This window comes from Epinephelus moara, chromosome 11, assembly GCF_006386435.1.
Source record: "Epinephelus moara isolate mb chromosome 11, YSFRI_EMoa_1.0, whole genome shotgun sequence".
Lineage (NCBI taxonomy): Eukaryota > Metazoa > Chordata > Actinopteri > Perciformes > Serranidae > Epinephelus > Epinephelus moara.
Window position 1 is genome coordinate 302,553 of NC_065516.1, and position 17,305 is coordinate 319,857.

A 17,305-nucleotide genomic window follows, 5' to 3' on the forward strand; every position below is an offset into this window, starting at 1 on the left:
AAAAAGTCAATTCTTGAAAATGAGCGATGCACAGGAGAGAAGAAAGTATATTCCCTCTTCGATGGGTATTTGAGTCTACAGCCATCGCCAAGCCCAAAATCATCCATATTGAGTCTACAGCCATCGCCAAGCCCAAAATCATCCATATATTCCTGTATTACCTTAGCCGATTGTTTTGTGTGTACTGAGTTACTAGATCGGTCTAATGAAGCATTTAGGACTGTGTTAAAGTCTCCTCCAATTATAGTTGTCGAGCTGTCTGATAGGATAGATAGTAGAGAGAAGACTGTGTGAAAGAAGGCTGGATCATCATTATTAGGGGCATACAGATTAACGATTGTATATAATTTGTTAAAGATTGTTGCCTGAATAATGACGTAGCGGCCTTCTGGGTCTGTTACCGTGCTGTTTAAAGTAAATGGTAGTCTCTTGTGGACCATGATAGAGACACCTCTTTGTCTGCTGTTATAGCAGGATGAAAAAATTTGATTAAAATTTGGATCTTTAAGAGATTTTTCTTCTGACTTTAGCAAGTGGGTTTCTTGTAGGAGAAAAATATCTGTTTTCAATTTTGTGACAAAGTCCATCACTGTGATTTGCCTGTGAGCGGATGCCATGTACATTCCAGGAAACCAAGTTTAGGTGTGACATTGACAATGTGGGGTTTTATCATACTGTGTGTGGATATGGAGAATAATCTGTGTGTGTTTCTATGTGAGTTTCTGTCTGCGTGGATTTTGCATGAGTAGATGTAATTGTGAAGTGTATGTCTTACAGTCAACCGATGTGTCATGGTGAAGCACCGTAGAGTTATGGAGCAGAGCGTTAGAATATATACAAGCATGTTCAACAACCAGAAGCACCTGCGCCTTGAAGTATTCACAAACCTGAAAAACAAAGGGGTTACATGGAGTGTATTTGTGTGTGAGGTGAGGGAGGGGGATTGAGTGAGAGGGATAGGGGGAGGGAAAAAAAAAGAGAAGGAAAGGGAGAATACTGGGTGGGGTATGTGAAGTGTACGTTCACACCCTGTGAGATTTTTTTTTTTTTCCTTTTTTTTCCTTTTCACTAATTTAGTGTTGTGTTCATTATATATACATATATATCCATATATCCACATGTACATACATATATATCTACTTTTACACATAAATACATACATATATACCAGGGCCGCACGATTAATCGCATTGCAGTCGCAGGAATGCTTAATTATCTGTTGCAGGAGAAATGTGTCAGAATACCATTTTGAAAGAAATATATATATATATATATATATATATATATTTATTTTTTCAAGAATAGTGCAGCCCCAATATTTATACATGCATACACACATCTTTTGGTCTTTTTTTTTTTTTTATTCCTTTTATGATACAATTAAGCTATGGTTCTACTTTGTTTTGTGGTTTTAGGGGCACTTATCTCACTTAGAAAAGCCATGGGGTGGTGGTTGAGTGCCGGAACAGCTGCCCATCTATGTATAATATGTCGACCACAAGAGAGGTCCTATTTCCCCTCTGCCTGTGCTCTTTTAGAATGGGATATAACACTTTCCGCCTCTCGTTGATTTCCCTGGGGAACTGATCGTTCATACCGAACGAAGTGCCTTTTAGCTCTCGTCCTTTACTCTTAACGAGTATTTTCTGCTGATAATGTTCGAATTTGGCGATGATCGGACGAGGACGCTGACCTCCTCGGGGTCCGAGCCTGTGGACGCGGTGAAAGGTGATGTTGTTGACAGTCTCCGTCGGGATCTTGAGGGCCGTCACCATGAACTTTTTTACCTGGACTTCTGGGTTGTCTGGTGTGCTCTCCGGGATGCCAGAAATGATTAAATTGTCTCTCATGCTTCTGGACTGCACGTCGAGGACAGTTTCCTTCAGGAGTTTATTTTCCTTTTTGAGGAGATCAACATCTGAAGTGACCGTCGCTAAGGTGGAGCGGAGTTCAGCGTTGTTTTGCTGCAGGTCGCTAATCTGCTGGTAAGTGAACTCCAAGCTTACCTTCAGGTCTTTTATCTCCTGGTGAAGCATACCGAGCACTTCTAGCTTCTTGTTGATAGATTCCAAGACGCTAAATTCGGAGGATAATAAGTCTTGTGTATCGGTGGCTGAGTCGGTCTTCTTCCTCTTATTTGGGTTGTCGGCAGGACCCTCCATGACGCACTCGTAGTAGTAGTGATCGATAAACTCTTCTAGGTCCTCCACTCTGGCTGATGGTGCAGGCTGGAGTTGTCACCCGTTAGATAATTATATTTGTTTGGCTAGTTTGTTGATATCTAATCTAGCAGCTAGGCGCCGCCATGTTGAATCTCAAAATCTCACAGTGGTCTCGCGGTCTCACGCTGCCATCCGGTCTCTACCTGCCGTTCATGTATCTATACATAATCATGTTTGAAAAACATTTACCATATGGATAGACAGCAATGGCTATTTTTTAATCAAAGGTGCAGATGGATGTTATCTTCCAGAATGAAAAATAATTCTCATAAATCTCTTTTGGTTTGCAAGTAGTTTGGTGACATATGAAGGATATGTAGCAGCCCAAACCATATTGCAATAGTTGAAATATGGAAAAGTGAGACTATAATATGGAGTTGAGACGAAGGATGAATCAAAGTACAAACTTCTCATCATACCAGGCATCTTCATGGACCTCTTGCACAGGTGATCATTATGGGCTTTCCAATTTGATCTTTCAGCTACAAAAAATCCTGAAGATTTTGCACATGGTCTTTGGAGAATTTCCATTCCATTTAGGAATAATTTAGCTTCATCCTTGAAAGATAAGATAAGATAAGATAAGATAAGATACACCTTTATTGATCCCACAATTGAGAAATTCCAGTGTTACAGCAGTCAAGGGTAAAGAGTCAAAGAGTCAATTTAATTTGAAGTAGGATTCATTACTTTTTTCTATATATTGAGATTAAGCTTATTCAGCTCATTCAAGTTATTGTGTGAGGCTATAAGACTGGTATCGTTAGCAATTAATGTAGGGAAAATGATTTTACATGTCATAGCCAAATCGTAAATGTAAATCAAAAATAATAAAGGGCCGAGAAAAGCACCCTGTGGCACCCCAAAATATAGTTTTGACTTCTTAGATACACATCCATTAAGAGAGACAAATACTTCTCTATTATTTAAGTAAGTACAGAGTCTGAGGAGAATTGACCTTTTTTCTTAATTTCTTTAAAAGGAGACTTTTCACCCTGAAGTCTGTTTTCCAAAGTTTTTGTGTCGAAGTGTCTCATAGGAACAACAGTGCAATGTAACCACTCAGAGCATGTTCACACCATCAATGTACGTCCACTGCTGGTATTCACGACAGGTTAGGGTTTTTTAAAACCTGCACGAACCCATCCTGTTATGAGGGCCAACCCTCCCCACTTGACCCACAAACATATGTGCTCAATCAGTGACCCAAAACCGACCCATAAACCTGCAAACAGCTTAAGTTTCTGCTAATGACCATCACTAATAACAACCTGCTTGGTAAATGGACCTGCATTTGTATAGCGCCTTTCTAGTCATCTAGTGACCACTCAAAGCGCTTTTTACACTACGAGTCACATTCACCCATTCACACACACATTCATACACTGGTGGCCGAGGCTACCATACAAGGTGCCACCTGCTACTTAAGCAATATCACACTCGAGCTCGTGATGTTATACTCATATATCGTCACGGCTGTGATTCAGTCAGAAGACAATCACAGCCTTGACGATATACGAGTATAACATCACAAGCTCGAGTGTGATATTGCTTTTATACAACAGTTCAACAGTTAAATAAGCAAGGCTGATTAAGAAATGTTGAAAAATGAGGACAAAATAGATAATTCAAGCATTTTATTTGTCTTCCGCCAACAAAAATAGTTCCCTCAGGACTCCGCTGTCACCGTTGCTATGTAACGCAGACATGGTGTGCCAGGCACTTACTCTTTATACACATTTATCTGCACGTTTCCATTAATTGTGCAGCCGGTGAAATAAGTCTGTGGTGACTGCATGGTGGACTGTCGCTTCACAGGCACAGCCGACTCTGCCTTCTGATCTGACAGTATGTTGCTTTTCTCCAAGTCATTGAGCTCCGCTGATGAAACACTGACAAACCTGGATGTGTGCTCAGATGGATTCAGCTTCTCCTCTCCCTCATCTTCCTCTGATGACCATTCATAGTTCAATTCAAAACTTATTTTAGGAAATAAATCCATATTTTTGGCTGTTTGACAGTGGATGAATTAATTAGCCTACAACGCAACTGCTGACCTAACTGACACTAACCGTCAGTTTTGATTTGATTGTTGATTGCAATCAGCTGTGAGGCGGAGTGATACATACACAGTGAAATAACCGTGATGTTGTACTCCAATATCGTCATGGTTTTACTGTCTCTCGACCAATCAGATTGCAGGGCCGGAACTAACTGTTGTATAATCAGTTTTAACACACTCACACACCGATGGAACAAGGATGCTCAAGGATACTTCGACATGCAGCCTGGAGGAGCCCGGGATCGAACCGCTGAGCTTTCGATTGGTGGACGACCCGCTCTACCTCTGATCCACAGCCACTCTATTGTATTATCATTTCCTGTTTTCTGTTTTAAAAGTACAAATGTAAGAAGAAAGCAAGTCCTCACCGATCTTTTCAATGGTTACGTCTTAAGTATGATCCGGAGCGCACAGCTGATATCCTACAGGGGTTTGTCTACATGATGATACAGAAGTGCATATTTAACGGATTCAGTGTGGATAAAGAGACGCTTGCTTGCTGACACAGTGTTTGGCCTACATATTTGCAGAGGGAAGTATTTTTGCTAACCTTACACTTAGCTAGCTAGCTGATGAAGGTATAGCCTAGTGAATGCATACATATGCTGCTTTTGCTTTTTAATTACTACAACAGTGAATAAAGATCTGCCCTGCTTAAACAGGAAAAGTGAAGGAAAACTGTGCCAATTTTTAACCGGCTGAGTGTCATTTCAATGTGTGTAGATGAACAGTGTTTCCCATCCACCCATGGTGCCAGTACCCAGACCTCTGCCAGGGGATGGGTTGGGGACTCCAGGGAAGCCAAACACCACTCATCGGCACACACTGCAATGACAGACAGCTGGTTGAAAAATTGACAATGTTTCCTTTTATCTTGATTGTCCTCCATCTCGATCACCAGTTGATATAGTGGCTCACTTTTAGATTGTGATCTGTACATTAGCCTTTAGCCTTTAACTGTCTTCCTCTTTTAAACCTGTTTTTGTTGCTGAGTCAGTTTGACATCTTGGTTTATCCTTCCAACACATTGTAGACCCTTCTGTCTGCCTGTCAGTTAGATATTAAAATATGCTGGCTCTATACACACTATCTAATCCAATACAATCGAGCTTTATTTCTTAAGCACCTTAAAAACAACCACAGCTGAAACAAAGTGCTGTACATCAAGAATAAATAAAATATTAAAACATAGGACATAAAAACAAACAATAACACAATGAATCAAAACAATAAAATACATCTACAAAGTACAATATGACACAAGTAGAAACAACAGTCATACCATAAAAGTAATAAAACAAATAAAAGCAATTTCATACAATAAAAGCAATAAAAACAAAGAGAATCAATGTCTGGACTTCACAACTGCACTAATTTGACTATCCAATTTAAAATCACTGTCCATCCTAAAATCCAGATTTGTAACTGTGGGCTTCACATATGGTGTATGAGGGCACAAGTCAATAGGGGGGGACTCACAGGATCCACTGGGTCCAAACACCACCACTTCTGTCTTATTTTCATTAAAATTTAAAAAGTTTAAGGCCATCCAAGCTTTCATGTCATTAAGACATGCAAGAAGTGGTTTTACTGAGAAAGCATCCTTCTGCTTTAAAGGTACATAGATCTGACTGTCATCAGCATAAAAATGGAAACACATACCATGTTTTCTAAGAATGGATCCCAGAGAAAGTAAATAAAGAGAAAAAAGCAGGGGCCCTAAAATTGAGCCCTGCAGAACCCCACATGACAGGGGAGCAGGGGAGGATTCAAATCCACCAAGGCTTACACACATGGTTCTATCAGCCAGATAAGACCTAAGCCATTCTAGAGCAGTACCACAAATGCCACTAGCTGCTGTAAACGAGATGTTAAAATGTTGTGGTCCACTGTATCAAAGGCTGCGGTTAAGTCAAGCAGGACCAGGCTCACATAGTCACCAGAATGACACGCTAAGAGGATGTCATTAAAGACCTTTAAAAATGCTGACTCTGTACTATGGAAGGTTTTGAAACCAGATTGAAAAACCTCCAGGATATCATGCTCATCCAGAAGAGGTTTCAACTGAGCATATACAATTTTCTCCAAGATTTTTGAGAGGAATGGCAGCTTGGAAATAGGCCTAAAAGTAGCCAACATAGTCTGATCGAGCCCAGGTTTCTTAATCAAAGGTTGCACTACTGCATGTTTGAAATTTGCAGGAACCACACTGGAAGACAGACTGCTGTTAATAATGGCAAGAATCGACTGCCCTATGCTCGGAAAAACCTCTTTAAAAAATCGAGGTGGGACAGCATCGCAGGGGGAACCTGAGGGCTTAATATGGCAAACCACATCTTCTAAAAATGATAGAGTCACAGGCTCAAACTGGTTGAAAACAGCGGAACAAGGGACAAAGACAGAGGGGTCGGAGGCAGGAGCTGAGATGAGAGCCCTTGTGGTGGCGACCTTATCAATAAAAAAGTGCAGAAAGGAATTACACATTTCAGAGGAGGCTTCCACACGGACAGTCTGTGGGGCATTAAGAACAGAGTCAATGGTTTTAAATAATATGCATGGGTTATGACAGTTGGATAAAATAATCTTTTAAAAGTGTTCCCTTTTAGCCTCTTTTACTATAATTACTGTTTATTTAAATGGAGTGTGGTGTGTTTGGTGATGGTGATTGCAGGGCTGTTTCTGGTTAAACAAAAAGATCTTACTCTTTAACCTAAAGGTATATCTCTGTAGGGATCCTTTCCATAATCTTGTCAGACGCTTAGAATAACAATTTGAGCCTGTCAGTGGCAAGAGCAAACACATTCTCACTCTCACCCAAATATCGGCGTTTGGTCAGTGAACTTTCACGTCTACATGTGACATGCTAGGTATCTTCCTGCATCCGTTGTTGACGTTCTGGGACACCATGTCAATATACGCCTGCTACATGTATTTTGTCCTCTTTAAATGTACTTCTGCTTTCACAGGAAATGTACAGTTTCTGCTCATTAGACGCATACAATCTTTTAAAAAAAAACTTCAAGTCAAGTCAAAGCATGCCTTAAAGGGCTGTACAAATAACTCACAAATCACAATGTACCTCAGAGGGCTTTACAACATTCGAGATCCCTCTGTCCTTGGACACTCACAGTGGATAAGGAGGAGCAACAGAGGAGGGATCCCTCTTCCAGGACAGACAAACGCTGTTTATTTCCTTGTGCAACAAAAGCATTTGGTTAGGTTTAAAAAGACAAATCATGGTTGGGCTCAACATTCACACGTCCTATAAGGACTTTGCAGCTCCTTAAATTACGTTATAATCTGGGAGTGTTTCATACTGACACCCTCTGGTGGGGTATCATACCACTGCAAAAGGATGCCTTTTTTCGTCAGTGTCTGATGCTGAAATCACTGACCACTTGACGAGTTTGCAATGAGAATGGGTTACAGAAACAAAAACTTTTAGTGAATGTGCACTGACAGTGTGAACATGCCCTGAGTGTTTACATTGCATGCAGCTTTCAGGTCACTTAGACACATAAAAACATGAGAAAAGAGGGTCCTCATTGAAATATACCAAAGTTTCCCTTTAAGTCAGTAAGGAGATCGCCATCCCTTCAGAGTTTAAACATCCACACAGCAACAGCTGATGGTTCCCTCAGGTAGCTGTGACATTCATCCTCATGGTCTAGAAGAATGCAGAGTCATATATTTCAAGTTGATTGTGTTAAACATAGAGCCGCAGAGTGTTTATGTTTCATCGGTTTCCCATCATGCCATTCTGTCAGAGGTATCAGTCCTCTCAGAGAAACGTAATCTGATCCTGGAGCAGTGCTGTTGGTTTTTGGACAGTGACTCTACAGTGAGTCCCTGGTTAGAGATGAATCACACCTGAGCCTTCCCCTCTCTCCCCCAGTACTCAAACTAACATGTCAGTCTGTGTCTTCCCTGACGACTCACTGACGTCCAGATGCGTCACAATTTCTCGAATCCTGCAAACATCGCGTTCATTCGACTCATCCACTTTGTACCAAAGGATTTCCTCACAATTAATCAAACTGTCAACTGACCCCCTCCTACGATATCAGCGTCACACTCAACGTTTCAGACAGTTTCCCCAAAAGCAGAGAGACATCTCGATGAATCCACCTTCAGGGCGTTTACTTATTTTTAATTTCTGATACGTCTCCATGTTTGAGCCATTATCAGAGATTATTAACGTCATAAACAGGCTGAGCTGCAGCCAATATTTTCCTGCTTGTGTCCCAGAACAATATCTGCAGATGAGTGCAGAAATCACTCACTCAACATCCAAACAGTTTACACTTCATCTGCAGTGTGTTCCCTGCAGAGAGAGAGAAAGAAGTTGATTTAAAGCTGTACTAATCAATAATTCAAAATGTGTAGGCTGAAACCATCAACATCTCTGCAGCTCTGTGGAGCTTTTCAGCCTCTTTTAGCGGCTAGTTTTCCAGAACATTTACTAGTTTACAAGTTTCATTTCAAATTTTGAGCAAATTTGAAATGAATTCTCAGGAATTCATTAAAAGAAAATGTAAAATTAACAAGTGTTTCCATCCACTACTGTTATTCACTGGGGAAAATCACAGCAGAAGGGGAAAACACAGTGGTTGACACTTTATCCCACGATATGTATACTGTAATGGATAATCTCTGTTTATTAAGATCTGAATTTGTTTTTAACATCTGAGGTCTGCACAACCAGGTTTAAGGGCCATTATAAATAATGTTGGGGAAGGGGGGATATTCTGATTCTGTGTGTGTGTGTGTGTGTGTTTATATATTTAGATACCTATATATTCCGTTACATTTGTACATTATTACGTAGCAGATACACTGAAACTTCAACAGTGCTGTATGTGTGTTTAGGTTTAGGCACAAAGGCCTCTTAAGCCGAATCATGGCTTAAGATACTTGCTTTTCATGGTACTATCCCCACTGGAAAAACTGCAACAGGTCACTAAAAACACTCATGTTTGATGGCTAAAAGCTGCTGGAAACACAGCAGTCACTTGCAAAATCACAACCAGTTTTGTTGTTTGTTTGTGTTGAAAAGTGGTCTTCATCTCAGCAGGCATCTTTCCTAGGTGTCACACCATCCACCATCCCTTCCACTTCCTGATGACAAAGTCAGCTCATATACTACGTCACTTGAAAAAAGGTGATGTGATACGTTAGGAACAAATGAAAAATACTTGTGGTTTGCAGAAACGTAGACTGGCGACTGGGCTAGTAATACAGCTGTGAGTTAACTCCCTGTTGGTGCATTCAAGGACATACGTGAAAAGGAGACTACGATCAGTTTCCCCAATAAAATATATTTGGGTGTCCTTGAATGCATTGTGTGACTTTTATCAATTCTGTGTGAAGTTTGCTGTCAGTCTGACTGGAAGATGTCCGCTCAGCTCAAACCATCTGTTATTGTTACTCACATGATGAAAACATTTCTGCAGTTTGAATTCAAAGCAGCAGTTTATTTCCAGAGTGCAAAAAACAATTGTCACAATTTGTAGTGAAGTAAAAAAGACCCTGAGTGCTTTAAAACAGTTCAAGAGTCAAAAGATTGAAACAAGGTGTTCAGTGAAATACAGTGAAATATTTTGTTCTGTCATTTTAAAACTGATGTAATAACAAGTTCATCCTGTTTGTTCACTAACTCTAAAAAATGCTCCCTGTGTTTGTTACTTCTTTTACAAGAAAATGAAAAGCTTCAAAAAGGAACTCAGAAGATTTCCATCTGTGTGATACTAATAATACTTGAAGAAATAATAATCATGTTTATAAAGTGGGATTTTGTGGGATTATTTATAAAACCTACAGAGTCGTATTTGCTCTTCATTATTCAGCAGCTCCTTTATTTCAACTGTTTAGTGTTTCTCAGTATGTTGATCATGATTTTTAATAAGAGCTCATATCCACTTTCATGAATTAAACTTGTTGTGCAGAATAATTCTGTGATCATGACATCAGGCAGCTTCATGGATTGATTGTTAGTGTTTCTCCCCACTCTCTCTCTCTCTCTCAGCCAATCAGGACACTTCATTCTGAGCCACTGCCCCTGACTCCAGCAGTGCTTTGATGACATCATCACTGTAGGACAAAGTGTGTCGCAGCACCTGCATGGTGTGCTGGCCAATCAGAGGAGGGGGTGTCGGCTTATCGGGGGTGAAGCTGCTGTAATGCACCGCTGGACCTGGCACACAAACAAACACACAAAGGGTTAACCAGCTGTCTGACGTGTTGTGTCTGTAATGAACACTGCAGCCTGCAGGGGGGTCTGTCTAATTCAAATAAACATAATTTACATCATAGCCAGGTTGGAAAAGAAAACAGCTCCATGAGAAATGTTATGACACAATAAACACTGATGATGAACCTGATGATCAATAAATAATCAAACACAGTAAGAAAACAAAACAAAATCAATGGTGGAAAGAGTCCTTTTATTCAGTAGCACTGCCACAGTGTAAAAATACTGCCTTATGAGTCCTGCACTGAAGTACAGAACAGTGTACAGAAACATTTCTGTCACAACTTTGTGTCCACTAAGATTCATCTTAAGGCCCCTTAGGGAACCCTGAGCCACTGCCCCCGTTGTCTCATTATTTATTTGTTTGTTTGCTTATTTACATACAAAATGTTCATTTTATGATCTTTTCTGTATTTAGTTTGTGTATTAATGTTTGTGGATATTTTACTTAAAGTGCATTTTAAAGATGACAAAGAAATAAAAACAAAGAAAAAGAGCAAGAGAAGACGGCTCACCTTTCATTTACATTCACCAGACTTTCTCACTTTCACAGTTTTTACTCACAAATTCAACATGTGACAGAAAACATGACGTGTGCATTGTGAGGAAAACTAAGGAAGGTGGAAAGGAAAGGAAGGAAAAAAGATGGAAGGGAGGGAACATTAGGAAAGGAAGGAAAGAAGTATGGGAAGAAAGGAAGGAAAAAGAGAAAAAAGAAGGAAGGGAAGAAGGGGAAAAATAGAATGATGGTAGGAAGAAAGAAAGTAAGGAAAGAAGGAAGGAAGGGAAGGAAAGGGTGGAAGAAGAAAGTAAGAAAGCAAGTAAGATGAAATGAAGGTGATAAGGAAAGAAAGAGGGAAGGAAGGAAGGAAGGAAGGAAGGAAGGAAGGAAAGAAGGAAGGAAGGAAGGATAGAGAGAAGAAAGGAAAGAAGGAAGGTGGGAAGGACACAAGGACAGAAAGAAAGGAAGGACTGAAGGAAGGGAAGGAATAAGAATGGAGCAAAGAAAGAGAGCAAGGAAGGGAGGAAGCAAAGGCAAGATGGATGGAAAGAAGAAAGAAAACAAAGAAGGGAGGAAGCAAGGAAGGAAATTAAAGAATGTAGGGAAGGAACTAAGGTAAAGAAGGATGGAGGGAAGGAAGAGAGTAAAGGGGGGGAAAGAAGGAAGCGAGAAAGGAAGAAAGATGAAAGAAAAGACTGAAAAGGAAATACAGAAGGAAAGAAAGAAATAAGGATGAAAAAAGGAGAAAGGACAGAATAGAGGGAAGAAGGAAAGCAAGGAAGAAATGAGGGGAATGAAAGAAGGATGGAAGAGAGAAAGGGGAAAAAAGAAGAAAAGAACAAAGAAAGAGGGATGGAGGGAAGGAAGACAGAAAGGAAGAAAAGGAGGAAAATAAGGATGGAAGAGGGAAAGGAAGGGGGAAGGAGGGTCCAAAGGACAGAGGGATGTCGTATGCTGTAAAGCCTTCTGAGGCGAATTGTGATTTGAGATATTGGGCTTTATAAATAAAACTGAATTGAATTGAAATTGAAAGCAAGGAGGGAATGAAGAGAAAAAAGAAGGATGGAAGAGATAGGAAGAAATAAAGAAAGAAAGGAAAGAACGATGGAGAGAAGGAAGAGGGGAAAAGAAGGATCCTCAAGAGAGAAGGAAGGAATGAGGGGAAGGAAAGAAGGATTGAAGAGAGAAAAGATGAAAGGACAAAAGAAAGGAAGAAAAGACAAAAGTGAGGAAGGAAAGAAGGATGGGGGATAGGAAGAAAGACAGGGAGGAAAATAGGGATGGAAGAAAGAAGAGAAGCAAGGAAGGGAAGTAAACACTGATGGAACAGAGAAAGGAAGGAAGGTAGGAAGGAATCAGCTGGCTGAGGGAACAAACAGTTTATTTTGGGAAACTAACAACAATCCTCTGTTGTTGTTTTTTTGTTTTCCGGCACTAATGAGCTGAACTCTCACAGTCAATTTGTGTGTGTGTGTGTGTGTGTGTGTGTGTGTGTGTGTGTGTGTGTGTGTGTGTCAGCCCACACGTGCATGATCACATGAGCGTGTGTGTGTGTGTGTTGGCCTGCATCATGGTTTCACGCATGACTGTGTTTTTGAACAGTGCTTCTATTTTCACCCCATTAGCAACCGTTTTCCCCTTCAATGACACTCAACAAGTGTCAAGATCAGTGTGTGTGTGTGTGTGTGTGTGTTGGTTGGGGTGTCAGGACAAAATATTAAGAAATAAGATTATGTAATTAATCTATTCATCTATCTTTTTTTTCGTTATTCAGTTCGTGTTCCAGCAGCGACAAAAACTCATTCAAAATATATTGATTGATAGTCTATTAATTTTGTTTATTCCATATGTACGGTTTTACGACCTTTAACAAACACCATATCCCATTATTCTCTGACAGTCCAATGCTGTCACTATTTTTATCAGGATTTTTTAATATACCAAAGAATGGAGGTTGGAACATTTAAATGATATAAATCTTGTATTATATTTATTTATTTATATGTTATATATTTCCTTTTTATTTACCACTTGGTTACAAATACAGTGACATTATTACAATTGATTAAAACTGCACGGTGGTGTGGTGGTTAGCACTGTCGCCTCACAGCAAGAGCATTCCTGGTTCGATCCTGGGTGTGGGAGCCCTTCTGTGCAGAGTTTGCATGTTCTCCCTGTGTCAGCGTGGGTTTTCTCCGGGTACTCTGGCTTCCTTCCACAGTCCAAAGACATGCAGATTGGGGAAAGGGCAATTGGTGACTCTAAAAATTGCCCATAGGTGTGAATGGGAGTGTGAATGGTTGTTTGTCTCTATGTGTCAGCCCTGTGATAGTCTGGCGACCTGTCCAGGGTGTACCCCGCCACTCGCCCAATGTCAGCTGGGATAGGCTCCATTAATTCCATTATTTTTTATGTTTTATGTTTATTTGTAGAAAAATAAAATAAGTTGATGTAAGGTTATATTACAATAATAAGATATTATTTCAAGGTTTGTCCCTATGCTGTGACCTCATCACATACTGTACTGTATCCACTGCTAAGGCTTCCTGTTTACTTGTAGCTCCTTTTTACTGTATTAAATCATAACATCAGCCTGTATTAATGGAAACACACTATTTTACTGTTTGTTCAGAATTTTTTCTTTTCAAAGAAAAACAACACACACACACATACACAGACACACACACACACACACACACACAGAGGAATGTCACAAACAGGCCAGCCAATGAATGTTCTGAGCTGCACGTTTTCACGCTCAATTAACCTCCAAGCCACACAGGCACACACACACACACACACACACACACACACACACACACAAACTAACATTTGTGTGTGGTGTTGTTTACTAAACAGAGATGGAGGGAACAGGAAAGAAGAGAGCAAAGAAAAGCATATTGTTAAGGTGCTGAATAGATGGACAAACACATTCTTAACAGTGACATTTCAGAGTACTGATGTCATCGGTTAACCGTTAATCACTTAACAGCCGAGAATATGGTTGACTAGTTACACATGTCGGTCTATAAGTTAATTTTTCTATTCTTCAGTTTACTGCAATGCGCACCACCCAAGACTGGTGGGAGACAGACAGTTGGCTATGGGCCCTAGGCCTTTTTTGAGGTATTTTTACTGCCTTTACTTTTAAGATCATATCACAGTCATTATAAAGGCTACATACACATGCTATATCTTGGGTTTTTTTCAGGACAATTTGCGCAATCCAGATTTGCCATTATTCCATGACCTTCTATGTGCCTGTATTTTATATTAATTTTTATATCAATGAAAAAAACAAATCCGTGTGACTAAATTCTTACATTTTTACATGTATCTCAGCATAGCAAGTTGGAAACTGACATATTCTGCATATATGAAGAGGGGAGACTCTCTGGAATCTGGCAATATAAGAACCATGATGGTGGGACATTCTGTCACTTCACAGTTGTCCAAAACATGTGGTTTGTGCCAGGCAGACATGATTGCCAGTATTTTTTCATTATTGCAAGAAATTCCATTGACTCATTCACAAGTCAAAAATGCATTTTATCTGAAAGAAACATGCAATATTTACATCTAAGATAATAGAAAAATAGTCAACCAAGTGCAATGATGTCCTCCAAGATAATATTTGCCACTTTGTTTGCAGTAAAAAAAAAAANAGAAATTCATCAGGTTTTTATTTTGTAGACAATTGATCTGGATTTATAGCGTGATGGGATGACAGCACAGTGATGTGTGTGGTATCACTGGAAAGCTCTGCTCCTGCACTTTCATGAGATATGCGTGGCATTTCTGTGCGAGCCTGCATTCGCTAGTAATCCATCTAAGAGTAATGAGTGTGCAAAGCTGTATGAAAGCTCTGTTATACATAATTTTAGTGTAACTTTATAATTTTTTTTCGCTGTGAAAACATTGGTATACCGACAAGTGCTTGGTCTTGTTGGAAAGCTACAGCTCCGCTCACGGTCGCGGAGAAAATCGATAGAGAAGAACAGGTGTGAATCTGGACGCACTATGCGTCGTTCGGGCCCATAGGGTTAACATGCAGAAGCATAGAGCTTACTGCATCCCTCCTAACCCAACCGGGCAACCTGATCTCACAGAAATACGTGAAATGACCACGACCTCTTAACACCGCATTCCGTGGTGGCAGCACATAATGGGTTAAAATTATGTGCCGGTACCACGGAAACAATGCCAATGTAAAGTCAATTAGGATTCATTGTCGTGGTGGACACACGGATTCCCTGATTCAACAACGTCACGTCAACCTTGTTTTCCTCAATGACATCTTTAACATTTCTGTATACACACAAATACACAGAAGTGTCCTTGATAACTCAACAATTTGATAGGTCAGTGTCAAGGCCATAAAATAAAATAAATGTATTTTGCCAGCTTTTGATAGCGTAGGGCTTTAAGAGCATTGTGCTGTGGGCGGATGTGGCGTGTTCGGCTACTGTTTTATATCGTCTGCCGTCTGTGGGCTTCATTCCATTTCAAATTGCCATCCATCTGCCGTAACCGAATCCAAACGCCACTATCTCTGTCAAGAAAAGATATTGTGTGTGTGTGTGTGTGTGTGTGTGTATGTGTGTGCATCAAATCCTGTATCATGGCAATATAAATAGGATGAAGACAGGATTTCCAGACTATTATCAATCGATCAATCAATCAATCAGTCAATCAATCAATCTTTATTTATAGCCTAGAGCACTTTTCATACAATAAAATGTAGCACAAAGTGCTTACATGTAAAAAGCAGAGCCTCCCCGTCCCCAACAGATCCCCCAAAGACCCCCTCACCTCCCTCACCCTCAAAAAAGAATAAAAATAAAAGAAAAAATAAAGAAATAAACAAGAACAGAAAAATACAGCTGAGCACGGAAGAACCAGAGAGGAAACACCATCACATGGGCCCGTCTGCATCAGGAGGTGTCCGCCGCCCCCGGCAACCTGGCCACCCTCCACTCCACCAGGGGAGAGCGGACTCCAAGCTAGCGCCACAGTACCAGCAGCCGCCCCCGGTGCAGACGGCTTCCACTGAGGAAACACTGGAGTTAAGAACTAAACTATGATAAATTATATAAAATATTAAGATGTAGGTCTAACATAAAATAAATTCATTATTAAATAAATTAAAACATATAGTCTATAGCAGATAAAAAATACAATAATAGGCTAAATAGTATCTAAGCGTCTAAACAATAATAAATAGTATCTAAGTAATTTATTAGGCTACCATTCCACTCTGTAAATAGATTTTAAAATTTCAATATAATTTTAATATTATTTTTGTTTATTTCATTATTGTTATTATTGGTTTACTTTTTAGTAGTATTGTATTCTCTGAGGATGACTCATATTAGTAAATATTTACAGTAAAAAAAGAAAAAAACAAGCAAAGAAACAAACAAAAATCATTTTATACACTGGGCCTTCAAAGTGCTCTCTGAAACTAGACCTGGCATGGCTTTTGTCCAAAAAATAAAAAACATAAAAACTTTGTCATAGAGCTAAACCAAATACATCATTGGAAAGGTCTCAACCTGGAGAGTAACATATGTCAGTATGAAGACTCTACATGGCTCCTGCTTTGAGCCATTGACCTTTCAACCTTGACCTCAGTGCATGTTTGAAGGCTTATAACTCAGCAACTAAAGGGGGTATAGACATAGGACCAACTGTTATAGAGAGCTCTTGACCTCATCTATCATGTGAGTGTAGTCAACAACTGAGGGTGCTGTCAGATATGGGTAAAATATGGATAAAATTAATTTTCACCCATTTAGAAATTAGATATTTAAAATCTGATTACACAAGTGTGTTTACCATCCCGTTAAAGTCCACAGTGTACTCTCAATTCAGTATTTACAACTTCAAAATCTAGGAAAAACGCTTAAATTTTTAAAAAACTACAATTCCCTAGGACTGCGCCATGCAGCTTGATTCATATCAGCAACATAGTTGTAGTTCTTCTGATTTGCAAAGTAGGGTTCTAAACAGGGTTGTAAAAAGATATATCTACCCAATATATCTAATATCTAGTAAAGCTGAACTAGTAAATACACTACACCTAGATGAACTATGTTAAGAAAAAGCAAGGATGTTGGCTAATTTTCGTTATTTTACCTATTACTCTAGAAATGGCATTTTTTCAGTAACAGTTTTTGTGGCTTGTAAAATAGAGTTGTAAAATAGGGTTGTAAACAGATAGTTTACAACCCTAAGTTAAAATGTCGGCTAATTTCAGATATTTTAGT

General features: G+C 39.6%; 1 protein-coding gene across 3 annotated transcripts in view; it reads right to left on the reverse strand.

Annotated features, from left to right (window-relative positions):
- Positions 1 to 9,724: 9,724 nt before the first annotated feature.
- The window catches only part of sugct (succinyl-CoA:glutarate-CoA transferase), a 301,740-nt gene continuing 294,159 nt past the window's right edge, over positions 9,725 to 17,305 (reverse strand). For 2 of the 3 annotated variants that reach the window (XM_050056658.1, XM_050056657.1), the window contains exon 14: positions 9,727 to 10,477. In XM_050056658.1, coding sequence (XP_049912615.1) covers positions 10,314 to 10,477 — 164 coding nt within the window. In that variant the 3' untranslated portion in view covers positions 9,727 to 10,313. Of the gene's footprint in view, positions 10,478 to 17,305 lie in introns of all 3 variants that reach the window. The other variant, XM_050056660.1, reaches the window with a different exon arrangement.